The sequence below is a fragment of the Chiroxiphia lanceolata genome, chromosome 4 (assembly GCF_009829145.1).
Source record: "Chiroxiphia lanceolata isolate bChiLan1 chromosome 4, bChiLan1.pri, whole genome shotgun sequence".
Lineage (NCBI taxonomy): Eukaryota > Metazoa > Chordata > Aves > Passeriformes > Pipridae > Chiroxiphia > Chiroxiphia lanceolata.
This window is the reverse complement of record NC_045640.1, coordinates 64,104,649-64,123,334: the sequence shown is the minus strand read 5'-3', so window position 1 is coordinate 64,123,334 and position 18,686 is coordinate 64,104,649. Positions and strand designations below refer to the sequence as shown.

At 41.5% G+C, this 18,686-nt stretch overlaps 1 protein-coding gene across 4 annotated transcripts; it reads right to left on the bottom strand.

The window, feature by feature from the left end:
• Positions 1–1,657: 1,657 nt before the first annotated feature.
• ZNF330 (zinc finger protein 330) lies at positions 1,658–16,110 on the bottom strand. Of its 4 annotated transcripts, none has more exons than XM_032686584.1 (10): positions 15,191–15,523; positions 11,771–11,899; positions 11,478–11,497; positions 11,290–11,360; positions 9,093–9,172; positions 7,631–7,757; positions 6,820–6,924; positions 4,288–4,334; positions 3,043–3,160; positions 1,658–2,385 (listed from the first exon to the last, which is right to left on the bottom strand). In XM_032686584.1, the coding sequence occupies exons 1-10, from the start codon at positions 15,398–15,400 to the stop codon at positions 2,108–2,110; spliced, it is 1,185 nt and encodes a 394-aa protein (XP_032542475.1). In that variant the 5' UTR covers positions 15,401–15,523; the 3' UTR covers positions 1,658–2,107. The 4 variants fall into 4 exon arrangements, with proteins under 4 accessions (XP_032542475.1, XP_032542478.1, XP_032542479.1 ...); XM_032686587.1 differs by lacking the exon at positions 15,191–15,523 and adding an exon at positions 16,032–16,110 and having other exon boundaries at positions 1,661–2,385; XM_032686588.1 differs by lacking the exon at positions 15,191–15,523 and adding an exon at positions 15,799–15,819 and having other exon boundaries at positions 1,661–2,385.
• Between the last annotated feature and the right edge of the window lie 2,576 nt (positions 16,111–18,686).

Below are 18,686 nucleotides of genomic sequence, written 5' to 3'. Positions count from 1 at the left end.
TGGAAGGACATTTCAATGAGAAAATGAATAATTCTTTGCTCTGATTATGATGATTAATTCTGTTATGTCAGCAGCCTTTGGCACTGCCAGTGACAGCAGATTTCATAAGGGAAAAACCTAATTCAAGAGCCAAAAACCTTAAAGAGGAATTTTGTGCATTTTAAGAAATAATATTAATAAATTACACACAAGCAGCTATAATTTTGCATATATGCAGAAACACGTATACTTTCCTCAGTTCTATGTAAGACTTTGTACTGATGTATAATTGTTTTGTATTTGGAACATCAGCCAGGATAAAAAACTGGCATTGTTGCTGGAATTGACCAGCCACAGATGGACTCAACTTGGAAGTCTTTGGACCATATACAGTTGAGCAGAAATTCTCTTGCAGGTGCCAATTTCACAAATAAGTAATCAGTGTTGAACTGGCAGGCATCCTGCTTCCCTCATTTCAAATTTGGTTATGCAAAAGACTAATCAAGACATCTATCAGGCACATCATTGAAGATGGCTCTTCGCTAACACATGAAATTGGATGGCCCTGGAGTTCCAATCCTTGAAGGGGATTTGGCTTTGAGACAGTGCATTAACTGATTTCCTCTCCAGTTCTGAAGGCATGCACTGACCAGTTGTGTTCCTTTCTCCCACTGACTTTTTTCCCTCAGGTGCCATATCCAAGTTGTGCTCTTTGTCAGTTTGTTTTTGTCTTGGATGCATTTCAGCTCTTGTCTTTCATGCATTTGGTACAAGATGCATTTAGGAGGGAAGTATTGATGCCAGGTTCCCCAACCCTGTTTTGTTAGGAAATGTTCATTTGGCAGTCCTAACATCACTAAAAATTATTATCAAAGGGATATGCTCTGCCAACATATGACCTTTAGCTGTTAAGAAACAGTAGAGAAAGCACCACAAAAGCAGGTAATGCAATAATCAGTTCAGATATTTGACAGATAACAAGAAATGGCTCTCTTGCATTAAAGCATGGCATTTAGAAAGCTGGAGCAGCACTTTAGGTGGCTGCCCTGCTGTTGTGATCTGTCAGCTGTAAAACATTCCCCTAAAGAAGGAAAATAAACTCCACCACTTAGATCTGTACATCAGTAATTAACACGTTGACTTTCAAACCAGAATCACTGCAAACACTACTGCAGGTGTCACCTCCTTGCTCAGATGTGTTGATCATTTGCCTTGTACCAGCACCCTTGCACAGAATAACATTTGGACCCAGCATTTTGAACCTCTCTGTGTCTTCTCACCTTATCGATTCATATATGGGGTTGTTTCCTATCTAATTTTATTTTGTGTGTGTTTCATATGCAAGGAAAAGAGCTGAAGGCTGGGCACAGAAGAGAACAGTCTCTTTTTGATCTAATGAGAAACTGCCTTATAGATTTTTGCGGCAGAGAGGATACATGAACATTTTTATTGCCATAAAAGTTTTGATTATCTGGGGTGAACTTGTAATGACTGCATATAGCCCCACCAATTAATATCTAACACTAAAAATGCTGAAAGGCTGATGGCCAAGTATACAGAAAAATACATTAATCTGCCATACCTGCATAAACAAGGAAGTTATTTTAGTGTCAATTCACACTTTGTATCCAACCTGCTTTCCAACTATTCAAGGGAGATCAATATTTATGACAGTTCATTAGAGAATGCAGTTGACTTTTATTGTGCAGACCAAAAAAAAATGCAGTCACCAACCCACCACTGCATTAATATATGAAATCAGTTAACAAAATGATTGTAAAAAATAACTTAATCTCTGATGAGCAAATGGAAGCAAGTTCTACAGCTCTCCCACATTCCCATGTTAATATGAGAAAATGGCATTGAACCATTATACTCAGTAACTCAGGGACACAACCTTCTGCTGCTTAGGGGAATAAAAACATTCTGATTTTTTCCCCTAGTCCCAGAACCATTGGTTCATATAAAAGAAAAGTCCCCCTTGGAGTTACAGCAGAAGTCCCACACTCTTAATTCTCTAACTTTGATATGTAAGTACCTGATAGAGCTATCCTACTGGCGTGTACACAACTCAGTGAAGCATTGCTTGGCTCCTTCTAAGTGTTTTTAGCTTGCCAGCATACTAGGCTTAATCTTCTGATTCCTCATAATGTGCATACCCACTAGCATAGGTCCTTCCTAAATTCAAATTGCTGAAGACATCCGTGGTCTCAGAATCTGAATCCTTCCCTCCCTCATCATTGTCATCTTCATCATCATCTTCTGCTTCGTATTCATCATAGTCATCCTCACGGTCACCTGCATCTCCAGTCTTGCTGGAGGAGAGGTTTTTCCAGTAGGCATCATAACCAGAAGCTCCATCTGCATCTTCTCCTCCAGTCTGTCGGCCAAACTTCAAGGAGCGGGCTGCAGGCAGAGAAAAACCATCATGTTCCCACCCCTCAGCAGCAATCCCACGTTCCCTTTCTATCCCTTTTTTCACTACTCGAAGAATGCACGATGTTAGGCAGTCTTTTTCTAAATCTGACATTTCCAGATTCAATCCTTACTCTAACAGAATCTTTCTGCTGCTGCACACGGAAGTGCAGCCAAGTCTGTATAAACAGGAACTGCCCCCCAAGTATGTCTTAGGTTTTTAGGATAATCCTTTGGTACTCTAGCCAAGAAGACCTGCGACTGGATGTGTGCTTTGCAGACACAATACATATGGTGATTTATTCTAGAGTGGTTGGGGTAGATTGTATACATATCAAAACAAATTTTGAAATTCATTAATCAGCTTCTTGTACATGAAATAAGGATTTAAGTGGTGATTTTTTTTTTTTTCATTTTTTTCCACAACTAAAATTTTAAACTAAACAAAAGCTTTCACTGTATTGGAATCAATTAATGATTAAGAATGAGACTGCTCAATTCTATAATTCAGAAAGTTCTTCCCAAAACAAATGCAGCAAAGCTGTGCAAAACAATTAAAAGTAACCAGATTTTACTCAAGTGTTCCCAGGCAGAAAAGTAGTCACCAATGGCACTTGTATGGCTTGTTAGCTAGAGAAGCTGGCTTACTTGACATGCTCAGATCCTTTGTCTGCTGAGTTTCATGGCCACATTTAGGGCAAGGAGGCTCTTTTCCTTTTTCCTGCTTGAAGACCTTACTTCGCACATGGTCGTCACAGAAACAAGCCTGTGGGTTGAAGGGAGAATAAAAAGGCTAAATGTTTTAATCATAGAAGCATATTCTTCAGCAAGAAGGAAGCAGAAAATCTGTTTTAACAGCAGCAGGGTTTTCTGGTTGGGATTAAAATTTAATGAGGTCTATCTGCAGTGGATGTGGGTCTGTGCACAGCACAACCACTCTGTGCTGAATGTAGTTCCACAGCTTCCTGGGGAAGAGGCTGCATAAAAGTGCCAAAAAACAAGCAGAGAAAGTAATGTACTCGAGGGCTGGATTGTAGTGCTGCCCATGAGGATCCTGGCAAACCTGGGTTTACACTGACAAGCCTAAATAAAACACAATGAGATATTTGCCAGAACATTCTGCAGTGGTCTAAAGGTAATTATTAGAGACGGAAAGTTCACATGTTCAGCACCAGGGTGCAGTGAAGATACCCACAGAAAGGAACAATTTGGAATATGCCATCGATGCCATGGGAGAGTGCAGGGAAACATATGGAGGGTAAGAACAGTAAGAGCAGGCAATGAACCAGCATCTGGAGAAATCTGGGCAATGCTGACGATGAAGCAGGTGGAACTTTTTATACAAAATGATTTCTGAGTGTGTAAAACCATGAGCCTAATGTCAACAAGTTAGTCTGTTCACATGTAAAACTGCATTAGCTGTGGAGATTATTTCTGTTGGATCCAGGCTGCAGCAATTTCTGCTCAGATTGACCGTTAAACTTGACTGTTTAAAAAAAACAACAATTTTTTTAATGATTGTACATCCACACTGTATCAAAACATATTACAAAGCCTTGGATTCTGTTCAAGGCCAAGGATTTGTTTTGTTGTTTTGTTGGTTTTTTTTAAAGACCCAACATGGTACAGGCCCAATTTAAACGAAGAGGGCTGGACAAAGTGAAGATCACCTCAGCTGGCATAACGATGCACAACACTGGCTAGTGGTTAACAGGCAAGCACAGATAAAAGACCTTCTGCCCCCCCAGAGGTCTGCCCCCCAAAATATAACACAAAAATATTACATTTTTTTAATAATGGAGAGGAAGACATGACAAGACCTGACACCAGCCTTGGAGACCAAGAAGAATGAACCTAAAATCACAGCTACCCACAACTGTCTGTACTCTTTACCTTACAACGCAGGCACGAGTGCTGCCCAAGCCTGTTACAGGAAACACCTGTTGGAGAAAATCAATATGTCAAATTCAGTACTTGGAAACTGCAGACCTGTGATGTGTTTAAAACCTTGTAAAAGTATGTAATACCATTACCGAGGCATTTGTTTTTAATTCCCTGACATAACTGTACAATGGCAATGTGAATCAGCCATTTTACCACATAGTACCCTTTTACTAGATTTTTTTTTCAACCCTAAGCCTCATGTTATTAATGTAATCTGATACCAAAAAATAAAAAACATCAAGAGGGGAAAAAGTTTAATTATTTCTTGAGCTTCTAAACTTTTAAAAACAGAAGTTTCAGAAGAAATTTGGTATTAAGTGACCATATTGCTTCTCCTTTTCTCACACATCAAAAGAAGGGAGTGCTAGCGACATGAGAACACTTAAAGCTTGCAAACTTCCAAACCTAGAAATGTTATGTGCCATATTTTCTGTCATATCATCTGGAAATGCATTTGATTGCACACAAGTTCATATGAAAGTCTATCTGTGTTAAAGAACTGGACCTGGCACACAAGCTATAAAGAGCAGAATCAGTGCCCAAAATCTAACTTGTCTTGAGCTTCAAATTGTTTTCTTACTCCACTAGAGGGAGTACAGTAAAGGCAAACACTCAGGAACTGGCAGAAACGTGAAGCTGGGTGAATAGTTACTCCTCGAGAAGCAGTAATATGTATTTTATCAGTCTCTGTGTGAGTATTTATTCCCTTTCACCTTGCTTTGCCCCTGTGACAGCGAAGTTTTTGAATAATAAATATCACGAGTTCTCCACATGAGCAGGACAGCCATGGGATTTAGAGCTCTGTCATGTGCTTAAAGATGGAAATGATAATGCATTTATATTTGTCATTTCTTGAGTATCTGCACTTTAAAAAACTTCTCTCAGATAGTGATGGGAAGTAACACTACCCTTTTTACAGCTAGAATGGATTTAGACTACAATTGCATGACCACATTTAAAGTTTCTGTATTCTGTAAAAGTACAGGTTTTATAATCTTGCTACCACACACTGATAAAAATCCTGTATCTTTTCCAAGTCAGTGCTGTGCCACAAAACATTGAACACAGTGAAAAAAACCTCAAAAAAACTTTTGCCCTATTCAGGGTGTGATCGCATCTGTGAATTAAAAGCTTCCAACAATCACTGAAAAAACATTCTTGTGGAACAGCTGTTGCTGCTTCAACATTGCTATGCAGGAAGGTATTCAGGCAGAATACATGAAGGGAAGCTAAGGAAGGCTCAGAGAACAGCTGGCTGGGAACAAAAGGATGGGAGATGAAAAAGAGATAAGAGATTTCTACAGACACCAACTAGAACATTGAAATCAACAAACATTCTAAACCAGGAGAGAGAAATTAGGACAAGAGATTGGTCAGTTCTAAAGAAAATAGCCTTAAGATAAAGAGCACCTTGAATTTCTGGTTGGGATTAAAATTTAATGATTGAAAATAACTTTATAGTTAAAATACAGGCAAACAAGTTTTAGAAAGGACAAACAAATGTCTCATGAGATAAACTAAATAGTCATTCATGGTGGATAGAGAAGAAATACTTCTACAAAAACTTAGTTATTTCAAACATGCATAGTCTTGGCTTGTTGGTGTTTTATTTTGTGGGGTTTTTTTTTACCTTCCCTTGAAATTTCCCTGTTTCAGCCAGAGATGAGCAGTGAGTGAGCAAAGTCAGGCATTGCCATCATGTCCTCCTATAAACACCAGTTTCAGTTTTGTCCACACAATTAATCAAAGTTCAAAAGGACATAAAGTCTTGAGCTACCTGTTTTTTACCCAGCAAGAGTGGACATGTATCAACGCCTGATACATTACTGACATACATGTCCACTGGTCAGCTGGGAAATGAAAATGAAAATCATGCTCTGGACTATTTTTGTCACTTCCTTCTGTGTTCACCGTGTCTCCCTGAATCAGATGATGGCTCCTGACTGAGTCATGGCCTTCCTCAAGACTTCAACAGCTGCCAGCTCTTCATCAACACACAGGCCTTCCACAGCAACGTGGGAAAGTTTAGCCAGCCTAACAGAGGTGGCATTGTTTGGGGCAGCTGTTTTCCACGAGGAACAGGTATTTAGAAATAGCTCATCACATGGTCAGAAGAGTGGAAGACAGGTCCTCCTGCCTGCAGAGCTTTGTGGAGTAAAAAAGCAGCATCAGCAGTTCCAGCCGTTTTGCTGCAGTCCTGGCCACGGCCAACACTCCAACTTTGGAGACTGCTGGCTCCTGCAAAGGCAGCTTCCCATGGGAGACCTGTAAGAGCCTGGCAGGAAAACAACTGCCATGTATACTCTGGCATGGAGGAAAGTCAGAGACAAAAGTTCCAGTCTGGATAACTGAATACCAAGAGCTGGCACATACAAAAAAGGCAAAAGCTGGGAAAGGTGATAAGAGTATTCTGGAGCACAGAGGAAGCGAGTGGAGACTCTGCTTAGCTCTGGTGAAAAGGACTATGAATAACTAACTTACATTTAAACGTCTCTGCTTCCAGAACTTGGCAGCTGGCTTGATGTTCAAACTGATCATCTTCACAGAGGAAATCATGGCAAAAAGAGCAGGCGAATATTCTGCCTCCTGAAAGGTTTATCAAGGCAAAATAATCAGCAACGGGCACAGGCATCAAGTTCTGCTCTGCAAACAGTTTAGGCAATAATTTTGATGGAAAACCAGGTCTCCCTTCTGTCACTAATGCTTCAACAAAGTCCTAAATTAGGCACTGCCATCCATTTTTACACTGACAAATACCTTGTTTCCTACAATACAAGACAGCATAAATATAAAAAGAGTATTACTTCTAGTACTTTTCTTTAATTCAACTATAGCGTTAAGTATTTTCCTTAAATCAGATCATATTCTCATCCAGTCTCCTTCCCTCCCACCCCCTTAGCTCTGATATAAGCTTGGAATAAACACTTTAAAGGATTCCACAAATCGAGACCAGTATGGTTTGCTAAGCAATTTTGAATCCAAATACCTGTGCTAGTGCAGAAGAACAGAGTGGGAATGGCAGAAGACTGTGTTGGCAATTTGATGCAGTGCTTAATTATGCAAATAATTAGGCTGATAGAACCATTATACTTGAGCACTCTGTGTTCTTGAGCAGGTTGTTTAGTTGCCCCACTGCATAATATCTATTTTTAAAACAAGGAGAATCCTTGCTTTGAACAAACATACTTGCAAGGACTAATCAGTGAGGATTAAAAACACTGTTAAGAATAAAGGTGCAGTATCCTAAGCAATGCAATTTACATTTTCTTATTTTTACACATGAGCAACTTACCATGGTCCCAGACACTTCTTTCACACTCAATACATTCTGCATCTGCGAGAGGGCAGATACACGCGTGTGTGCTGAGACACTTCCTCCCGTGACACACCCAAGCTTCACAGAAATCACAGATTGCACCCTGCAATTACAGAAAGATTATCACCTCTGAGCTTCTGCAATACCTAGAGAGACACTCTGACTCCACAGTCCTCAATGTATCCTCACATCCCTTCTCTCAGTGGGTTCATTTCGGTTGACTGGGAGAGTACTGAACCACATCTGTACTCCTATCAAGCTGCTCCTCAGTTCATCTTGTTCGTTATTCATTTGTGCAGGACTAAATATGATGCACAATAACTTGCTTTTCCCCTTTTTCTGTCTTTTACATTTATTTTCTTAAATTGTGTGCATGAAAATTTCGTCCTCCAGTTGAAACCTGAGATCCACAAAGGATAACAGTGTTTTGGCAAAACAGGAATTTCAAAAAAGACATGAAAAATGCCAATAGTTTCTTACAGCTGAAGTCACTCATTCAGATTTTAAACCATGTTATATTAGAGCACATCCCTGCAGAGAGCAAAGATCAACTAACTCATTAGAAGTAAGTTGGACCCTTCAACTTTCATTTTGATTAAATTACAAGATCTTCACATCAGCTGTCCTTAAATGTAGCATTTAAGAAGCCTCCTCAGCCCATAAGTAACTAACTACCATGTGCATTACATGCACACAAAACTAAGAAAGCAATGTGAATGCAAATTAATTGTTGAGGCATTCACTACTGCATGAGTGAATGCATGGGATGAGTTCATCCCATTCTGAGAACATCAGAATGTAAAGGCAAGCTGTGTTACTGAGAAAAGCTGACTGTCAACTGGAGGTGGAAACAGAACAGAGGTTTAGCTCACATAGCGCTTAATCTAGAGGCTGTCACATGTCAAACCTTGCTTTCCAGAATGGAGACACTAACTTGTCCTTAGAACAAAAATTCAAAGGCCTGAAGCTATGATTATCTCCTTTAAGAGCCCAAATGAGGGTTTATGTTAAGTAAAATTCCTCCCTAATGCTATGGAACAGATTCCTCTCTGTGATACTGATGATCTCTGCAATACTAAGACAATAGTAAAAAGTCTGCAGGTCTTTGCAGAATGATCCTGGATTGTAATGAAGACTGAGAATTGGATATGGGGCATGTCAGCTCCAGTGCTGTTCATGCATGTGCTTAAGAGCCTGCCACCAAGACAGATCCACTAGCATCCAGGACGTGTTGGAGCTTGCAGGAGCTGAATCTAAAAATGCAAAATTTGGGGTTTCAGTATAAGGGAAAAATCAGTTTCTTATAGTAAAAAAAGGGAGGAAAAAACCTTGGCACGGTACATGCTATCATTCCTTAAAGCTGTTCTATCTTCTTTCAGAAAGATTTGCACAAAATTAACCTCATACTGCTAAAAAGGCTTTAATTTTGTATACATACCACCATTGCTAGTCCAGTACCATACACACCAGCGTGTTTTATGACACAGTCTGAAGACTTCATCATGCATTTGGTTTTTCCTGTTTAAAATAAAAAGGCAAGCAACCATAAGAAAACTGTAGAAAAAAACAGTAGAATGCATGTTCATATAAGAACAGCACTTCACTAAATACCTGAGCCTAACTGTATATCTAGGTAAAAATAATGCAAATAAAGATGTCTGAATTATTGCTGCATCCTGCAACCCACTTTCACATCTCCCTTAGGCTAAATTATTGCCTCTTTTCAGCCAAAACCTCTTGCCCCTGTACTGAGATAAAAAGGCAATGTGTTGGTCTTGCTTTATGTTTTGAGGCACTGGCAAAAATGTCAAATGTCAAAACAAACCAAAGAACAAAACTAAGGTCAAAGTCAAGCCATGATATCTTAAAAACTTGTATTTAAAACTGTAGCTGGTTCTGTCCCATCATAAAAGCAGCACATGCTGTGTGCAAGAAAAAAAGCCATGTGTTTAATTACTTGCAAGTACTTGGATACGTGTTTTTTTCGGTCGTTGGTTGTTTTGTTGTTTTTTTCTTTTTAAAAAAACATAGATTAGTTTCTAGACAAAATAATTCACTTTAAATACAGGGGACAGGTGGGAGAAAAAGCCACAGCCTGCACCTAAAAGTCATTCTGACACAAGCAAGCAGCAAGGGTGACAATTTTCCCCTAGCCCTTGTCTCTGACATAAACAGCTCTACCAGAAAGATCCACACTCTGTCTGCAGTTATACAAGCAAAAAGATCTTGTAGTCAGCTCAGGCTACTGCAGTGGAGGTTTATCACTGATTCAAGTTGTGCTGCCATGGACCCCTTTGGTGTGTCTGTTATTGCCTGCTTAGAGAAACCAACAGCAAGGTGCTCCCTGCCCACCCACTCAAGGCCTGAAAAACCAAACTCTACTCTGAAAATACTTAAATCCCAGTATGCAAGTTTTGTATTACATCAAAAGTCAGTTACCAAAGGACCCTTGGAGGGTGAGGAAGTACCAGTGGTGGGCTGAGCTGGGCAATGAGGGGCGGGGGGGGCATTACTCAGTCTGGAGCACTGTAGTACAGCTACCTTGCTCCCATCCCTCAGGGACTTCTCTAAGGAAGGTGCTGTTGGTTTGTAGTGTCTGTCCCCCTAGATCAAGCATGAAACAGCTCTGGTGGTCTTTGTTTGGAAAACCTTTGGACTCAGTATAATTTTACGGTTGTTGATAAGAATGCTTTTCCTCTAGAAACATACTCCAGATTAAAATAAACTCAACACACAGGAGTCAACTTCAGATGTGTATCATAAGACAGAGAGCATGTTTTTAGTACTTCACTGCATGATGACAGAAGGAAGACTCATGAAGTGTAACACACTGCCAGTGCACAGTAACAGCCTGGCTCCCAGAAACGCTCAGAATCTGCAGGTCACAACAAAGGCACTGGAAGCTGCAGATGTCAGCAGCTCTGAGAGTCAAACAACAAAACAGCCAAATTGCTTAATGACAAATTGAAAATCTGCAAGGATGTGTTGGAACAGCGAAACAACAAAATTCACCTCAGTAAGAAATGAATATCAACATCTCCTGCAAGCAAGTAGCTGTTTGAAAACAAAGGGCATCTTAGTCTGATTCAGAGCAGAGCTCCGTCACTAGGAGTCCTCTTCTTCTAATTTCAAAGCATCAGCCCTCTAGCCCATATAAATAAAATAAGCAGTATACTACATTACAACCCCATGCAAGATGAATAATGTACTGTTGCTTTAATTGATATTGAACTGACTAGAAATTATACAATCCCTAAAAAACCAGTATTTATTGGTGCCTTGCCAGCAGTCAGAGCACTCCTAGTTTTGCTACCATTACCAAAAAATACCCCACATGGTAAATGTAGGGAAACAGTCAGATATTCTCAAACCCAAAAGGCAGTGAGACAAATTCTTCCAAAGATCAAATGCTGAAGACAAGCCCAGACTTGCAAACCTCTGGAGGTCAGAGGCACACACATTAGTGCATGACCAAACAAGGTCACTTCTCAAGGAGGGTATTCACAGCAGATTTAAAAGAACCTGCTCCACAAACCACAAAGGTACTTCTAGACAAAGGTACTCTAACAAAGGTACTGAGAGTTTAACACCACAAACAGGACTGAGGACAGTTTTCATTCATTAATTCTACTCACCACATTGTGCACAAATGGGTAATTTCTGAACAGAGTTACAGAAGTAGCAAAAAGCTCTGTTCTTCTGTCGTCTAGGCACATGGAGAAGGAACCAAAAGAAAAAGAAAGTAAGCATTAAAAAAGACCTGTGAAATGTCTGAAACCAATTAATATTAAGCTAGTGGTTTTAGAAGGGTAAAAATTCTTACCTTTGGCACTTATCACATTCCTAAAAAGAAGAAATAAAACACTGGTCATTATTTTCATTCTAGGTAAAATATATAAAATTTGCAGACACCTACAGGGACTCTGAATTCTTATGATTAGGATCCAAACTTTCTATTCAATATTATACATCTAATGCAAATGTAAGCTTAAATATAAAGGAGGAATAGTAGGAAGAATGACATTCTTATGGCATTAAATACATTTATGTATTATCAGTGGTTTAACATGATTTAAAATGAAGTGTTTTAATATAAAATACTTCAGGTTATTTTACCATTGAAGCATTACAAGGATGTTTGGCCAAATCTATGTTGGCTCTTGAAGCCCTTATCTGCTTTTCACGTTCTCGACGGTTCTCAGCTTTCTTACGAGCACCAGTCTTCTTTTTAGGCATATTCACTATCTGTGGGGGGAAAAATAGGTATGTGATGAATGCACACAGAATTATGTATGTAAATACATGGATGCACATGACACATCCACTAAAACTGCATCTTGGAGTTCACAGGTTAACTGTGCTTCATTCAGTTCCTTTTCTGAAAGTTTCTTTTCAAAGGCAGAAGAAGGGGCCAGTCCATGAGGAAGAGCCATGTGATGAACCATAAAGAATCTTGTGATCTGAAAAAGAATTTGCTGTCCTCAACTTTGTGTTGAACTATCTTTGAAGTGTTCTGTCTTGGAAAAAAAAAGGAAACCACTATGTTTGTGGGCTTGTTTGTGATGGGCCTCTGGTTTTGGTTTGCCTTGTCTGTTTAATAAGGAAAATATTCAGCTCATTTCCTCTTTCACATCTTATTCTCAGTAACTGCTTCATTCAGTTAAAAAGCATTCTTCAGGTAAGCAAAAAGTGGTGTACTGCAAAAATGCAAATTTCACACTTCGTGAAGGCTGAGAAAACAAAATGTCATCATACAGATTTAAGAGCTATGACAAAGGGATGTTTGTACTGCTTATTTATCATTCTAGCATATTTGCAATAATGAACAGATGAGCATGCATTGCTTTGAAGACACCACTGTTTTCCAAAAAGGATTTACACTAAGTTAGTTCCATTTGGTTCCATTCTAATGTTCTAGGAGGGAACCAGTGCAACACAGTGGTGAGACCATCAGGCAAACAATCAGACCACTGGTTTCTTGCCATGTCCACAATGAACTGTGCAGTACTCACATATGCTTAGTTTACTTTGTGTTTATAATAAATTAGGCAAGGATTATCCTGACTCCATGAAATGGACAACTGAGAGATTCAAGGTGTGGCCTGATGTAAGAATTTCTCTCGTCAACACAGACAATTCCTTAGGCTCCATCTTTATCATCCCCTTATTTCTGATGATGTAACTGTTCTTGGTGTCCTGTTCTAAAACAGATATAGGTTAAAAACAAAACTAAACCCAAACCAACAAGCACCACCAAGGCCCAGATTAGCACAATCTGATGGTGGAAGACGGTTAAAGGGGCACCAGTTTACTTAGCAAGCACGGGAATGAGAAAGCAGCTAAGGATGAGGTGATGATCTCTCCACTGACAAAAAAATTGCCTGTTCTAAAAAAATACTCTCAATTCTATGAACCCACTTCTTTGTGTTGCAGCTACCAAATCACACTCCCTTGCAGATAATAGGATGGCTGGATCTTTCCAGGTGTTTAGCTCTTATTTTGGTACCTCACCAGTGCTTTTGTTTCGAAAACCTGGCCTCTCCGGCAAGCTGCCCCAACACACATTGCACTTGTACAACTAACCCACAGTTCTTTTAGCTACAAGTACACCGACCAGTGGTCCTTGCTCTGCCTCTGATTTCTAAATCTGCAGAAAAACACCTTCAGACAATTGGTAATTGAGACTCAAGTGTCATCTTAACATCTCAATCTCCACTTAAGGAGTTTGAAGAAAATCACTCCAGACTTGGAGCTTGGCAAAAACTGGCCCACACGATGAGACAGCTCTGCCCAGGCAACCTCTGCTGATTCCAGTAGGGTCTGTGGGTGGATATCAGGGCCACTGGCCTAAGGAAGTGAGAGGTACCTGCTCTCCTCAGCCTCATCCCTAACTCCAAGCAGACATGCATGCTACCATCCGCAAGGACAGTTTCAGCCCCAACAGGCAGCCAATTCTAGCATCTTAAACTTGGAAGAAAAATGTTCAAAAGGTCTTATAAAATAAACCGAAGAATCCTAACTTTCCTGAACACAGAAATATATTGTCCTGACCAAATACTAAAATTTGGGTTTGATAGCACACATAAATCAGTTTTCTCACCCTGCAACATTTTGCACCGTATTTAAATTGTATTAGTGTTATATTTTGTAGTCAAAACTATATTGCTGTGCTGCCTGCTGGCAACTGTCATCATTCTAGAGCGTGACATTTCAGTCCAATATGAGGCTGCACATGAATTTTCAGACAACTCAAATGCCGATTTAACAACAGAATCTAATGGTTAGTATTTACACCTTGACTTCTTCCCATTACCTCATAATCCAAAGCACCAAAGTGACAAACTGTTTTCATGAAAAGCACTGCCTCAGTGACTACTGAGGAAACAGGTTATTAGAATCCTTCTAGGTGGCAGTTTTTAGAAAGTTCCACTAAACTAAGTAACAACAGAACTGCAATGTCAGGTCCTTTTAACAAAGCTATGGAGTCAATCCAGGCTTTTAGACACCATCCAGTAACAACATCCTATAGATCAATATTCTTATCACTCTTTCCCTCTGAGCTTCCACTTAAGATTTGTTTGTTTTCTTTGCCCTGAGTTCAAATTTTTTAGGAAATTTACCGTCTTTTAAATTCTGGATTAGAGCTTAATAGTGTTATGGTTCCAGAAATTATGACAGCATAAGCTTTGTTTACATGCAATTCCTTTCAAATCAGAGTATCATCTCTTTTGAAACCACTAATTAGTACTTAAATGCCTCTGCTGTATGTTCTACCTCCACTTTTGACACACCTTTGCCAAATGCTCAGGCAGCAAAGACCCAGTGGAATCTGCTGGCTTTCCCATGCTCCCCTGAAGGGTGCATGGGAGAGAAAAGTGCATTTGGAATCCCTCCTCAGCCCCAGAGGGTATGGCCACGCTGCCCCATGGAGTGGGGGAGCCCCTGAAATGGAAAGAGTTCTGCACAAGGGCGTTTTCTCCATTTGAAGTTTCCTACTTGGGAGCAAAATGCCAGGCCAGAGCAGCAGCTGCAGCAGTGAGTGTGGCTCTCCAGCTTAAGGGCTGATGCTGTGGCACAAGAAAGAGCAGAGTTCAGATATCAGAAGTGGTGTCAGGGAAGGTTTAGGTTGGGTATCAGAAAAAGTTTCTTCCCCCAGAGGATGGTTAGGTGCTGTAACATGCTCCCCAGGGAAGTGGTCACAGCTCCAAGCCTGACAGAGTTCAAGAAGCATTTGGATGATACTCTCAGGTGCATGGTGTGAATCTTGGGGATGGTCCTGTGCAGGGCCAAGTATCAAAAGGCTGTGTATGGGGTGAGCAGCAGCTCAAAGCAAAAGCCCTAATATGTGTTATGTGAGTACTGGGCCTGCAGCACCGTGTTCCATCCTGTAAATTTTCACCTGCTGTTGCTCATGTGCTGCATTATATGCTGAGGTAAACACAGGCAAAGACCACAGGCAGAACTCCCACCATAGCTCCAAAGACTGACTGTGTATTTTAACTGATGGCTGTGCTGTGTAAGATACATATACAACACCTGGTATCCAAGTTCTGCTGGAGTCACACCATGCCCTTGTGGAGGTCCCAAAGACACACACTGACTGCACCAGCAGATTTCTGGATCTCCTGTGCTGAGCAGGACATTGCCTTGTGTTGTATTATCTTGTGGTATAGGAACCACATCATGAAGAGCTGAAACAAGCAATTCATTGGTGGGGCAGGGGAGCTGGCGGGTTACCCTTGTCATCCCACAAACACCAGCACCCAAAAGAAGCTTTCTGTATTCCAAGCGTTCTTATACTCGACCATCAAATACTTTCTACCTCACACGTATTCAAAATCTGTTCTACCACTCATACAAAAATTAGAGCGTTAAAAAAAAAAAAAAAAAATAAAATCCGCATTAGCAGTAGTTCATAACAATTGTCCTGGCACTGTGATTTGCCGTGACTTACTCCATCTTCTGGAAGCAAAGCGGCTACAAACTGCACCGTGGGACCGCAGCGCCCGGGGGCTGCCGCGCTGGTCAGCGCCCAGGGCTGGGGGGGCTTCCTCAGGCACCTCTCCGGCACATTCCCTGCTCGGGAGCGGCACCTCGTCCCGCCGGGAGCCCGGCGAGCCCTGCCACGGCATCACGCTGCCAACCTGGATGGCCGCGCTCCGTGCTCCCAGGGACCTGGACACGGGGAAGCCAGGCACCGCTTCGCTCGCTAGGGCAGGGAAGCCGCGGGGGACCGGGACCCTCAGCGCCCCCAGCCCACCCCCTATCGTCCCCAGCCCTCCCTCCCACTTCCCGCTCCCCTCTCCCACCTCCCTGTCGCCGTCCCCAGCTCCCTTTCCCCGTTCCCAGCTCCCTCTTCCCCGTTCCCCGTTCCCACCTGGCTCCGGCGGCCGTGCGGAAGCCGGAAGCGCCGGCTCTCCGCGGTGCGCTGCCCGCCCGGCCCGCGCCGCCCGGCGCGAACGTTCCGGGGGCGGCCGCGGGGGCCGCGCCTGAGGGGAGCCGGGGAGGGAAACAAGAGTTCCAGGAGAGGGATCCTGCCCTTTCCCCGCACGGGATCCCAGTGCGCCCGCGAGCTGGGAGCCGGGACATGGCAGGTGTTCGCGCTGCAGGGAAAGGTGTTGCCAGAGTTTTGGAGGGAGGCATCATAAAACAGGAGTAGTTGGCACCTGCGTCCTGTGTGCTACGAAGCACTTGGTTATAATAAGAACTGCACCGGCCTGCACTTTCATCTTCTTCGATTAAAAAAGGGACACCTTCCACAAGCTGAGGTTGCTCAGAGAACCATCCAACCTGGCCTTGAACACTTCCAAGGATGGGGCACCCGCAGCTCCGCAGGGCAGCCTGTGCCAGGGCCTCACCACCCCCACAATGAATGTCGTCCTTGCATCTAATCTAAATCTCTCATCTTTTGCCTTAAAACCATTCCCCCCTTGTCCTATCACTATGTGCCCATGTAAAGAGCCACTTTCCCTGTTTTTGAGAGCCCCCTTTTTGTCTCTCCAGAGCCTTCTCCAGGCTGAGCAACCCAAATTCCAATAAACTCCAATATAATCTCTCTACTCGCTTAAAACATGCCATCCGTTTCACTGTGGTTCGGAAATCATTGAAAAAGCTTTTACAAGCTGTTTGCATGGATGTTCCTGCTCAGTGGCTGTTCCATCCTCAAGTTTTTTTGCTTTCGTGTCAATTGCCACAACTTTCACTTGACAGAGACCAAATTTAGGACATCATAATAATTGCAACAATTAGTTGTGATTGTAATTGGCACCTGAAAAGTTGTCGCTGAAATATTTAATCAGTGGGTCCATCTGTTTTTAAAATGAAGTATTGATTAATCTTAATGGTAGGAATACAACGTAGTTTAAAAATGGAAATAATGCCCATGCTATAAAAGACCCCTGTACACAGCTCTGTCTGGCCTGAGGTTATACAAGTCACATAGATGGATATTGCCTAGAAAACCCCTCGTGAAAATCATTAGAAGGTGTATTGTATAGGCATTCAAATGAAGATGAGTGCATGGATCACATTCCAGTGTATTTCAGTATTTTGCCTAGGAAGGGTTTGATACATATTTCATATAAATAAGTCCTGGGGCACTGTTTTGTGTGCTTTGATCATCCATTCCCTCCGGTGGGGTGATTGTGTTGCTTCACATTGCACTTAGTCATGCATTTCTTTCTGAAAGTTGGCTACTGGTTATGGATGTGATTTTGGCTTAGTGGAAGAGGCACTGGCCACCATCACCTTTCCAGGAAGAATCTTCTAATTTTTGTGAGGCCAGAGTTTTATCTCCCACAACAAATTGTTTGCTTGTCACGCTTTTCCTTGAAGATGTAATCTTCACACCAGGTTACTGGGATGCCCAGAAAACAGCATTATTATTTAGAAACAAAAAATCATGATGATCACTTAACTGGACATTTCTTCTTCCTGAGAAAGGGTGTGGAGAATTTTTAATTATTGTCAGTAGCCATGGCCACATGCTATTTACCTAGCAGCCTAAGTAGGAAATATGATCTTTTGTGAGATGTCAGTGCTTTTTTTTGTCTAATTCTCACTTTTCTTAATGAAGGCCATTAATCATCAATATTCTTTTATTCTAGTTGTGACCATCCATTCTAATCTGTTTTAGGCAGCCATAAATGCAAGAACACGATGAGGATAAATGATATAACATTGGAAAAAATACAAACAGAAAGTTTTAATCTATTTTAGAATAATTATCCTAGTCAGCTAATCTCCTTTCATGAATGAAGGAAACTGTTGAAGAAAGGACTCTTAAACAGAATCACAGAGTCACAGAATGCTCTGAGTTGGAAGGGACCCACAACACATACGCAGATGTGATGATTTTCTTCGCATTTGTCTGGGCATTTTTTACATAAAGTCATGAATGAAGAAGAAGGAGAAATCTAGAAAAACCCCAAGGAGACAGGTGGACATCAAGATTTTTATCGTAGTTTTACTTTATCCTGTGAAACTGTATCTGCCTCGAATATATTCCAGAAACCACCCTCTAGATGGCAGGAGTTTGTCACTTCACTCATGAACAGTAAACCGTCCTTTTTTCAGAACAAGTAAAGTGGCCTAGGGCTGTAATACAAGTGAATAAAAAAATAAATTAGATGAGAATAGCCAATTTAGAGCTTAAAGAATTTCCATTATCAACACTGGACTAGTCTCGGGGGAATTGTTGCAGATTTGTTGTTGCAAAGCTACATGCAGAAAACAGTGAGAAGCAGCCTCATTTTTAGAGGGGTTTTCAGTGACCTTTGTGAGAGAAGCAGTGGATGGGCAGTGATTGTGCCTCTGAACTGCTGTCATTCCATATCACCTTACAGAGAATCAGAACTGTCATATCTTTGCTTAATGGCCACTGTCTTGCTGGGATAACAGGACAAGACTCCCTACACTGCCTGACAAAGGTATTTGTCTAGTCAAGAGCTTTCATGAAAGCACATATGTTGGAGGCTGTCTTAACCCCAAGCCGTGCTACCTGCAGAGCAAAAGCTGAGAGAATTGGCAGGGA

Bases quoted from the DNA above. Each gene is read 5' to 3' on its own strand.
- ZNF330 (XM_032686584.1), bottom strand. From the start codon at position 15,400: ATGACAAGGGTAACCCGCCAGCTCCCCTGCCCCACCAATGAATTGCTT. The intron at 11,900-15,190 runs GTGTTGTATATG...TTCCCCCCACAG, and splicing joins CAGCAGAACTTGGATACCAG to ATAGTGAATATGCCTAAAAA. The intron at 11,498-11,770 runs GTAAAATAACCT...TCTTCTTTTTAG, and splicing joins ATCCTTGTAATGCTTCAATG to GAATGTGATAAGTGCCAAAG.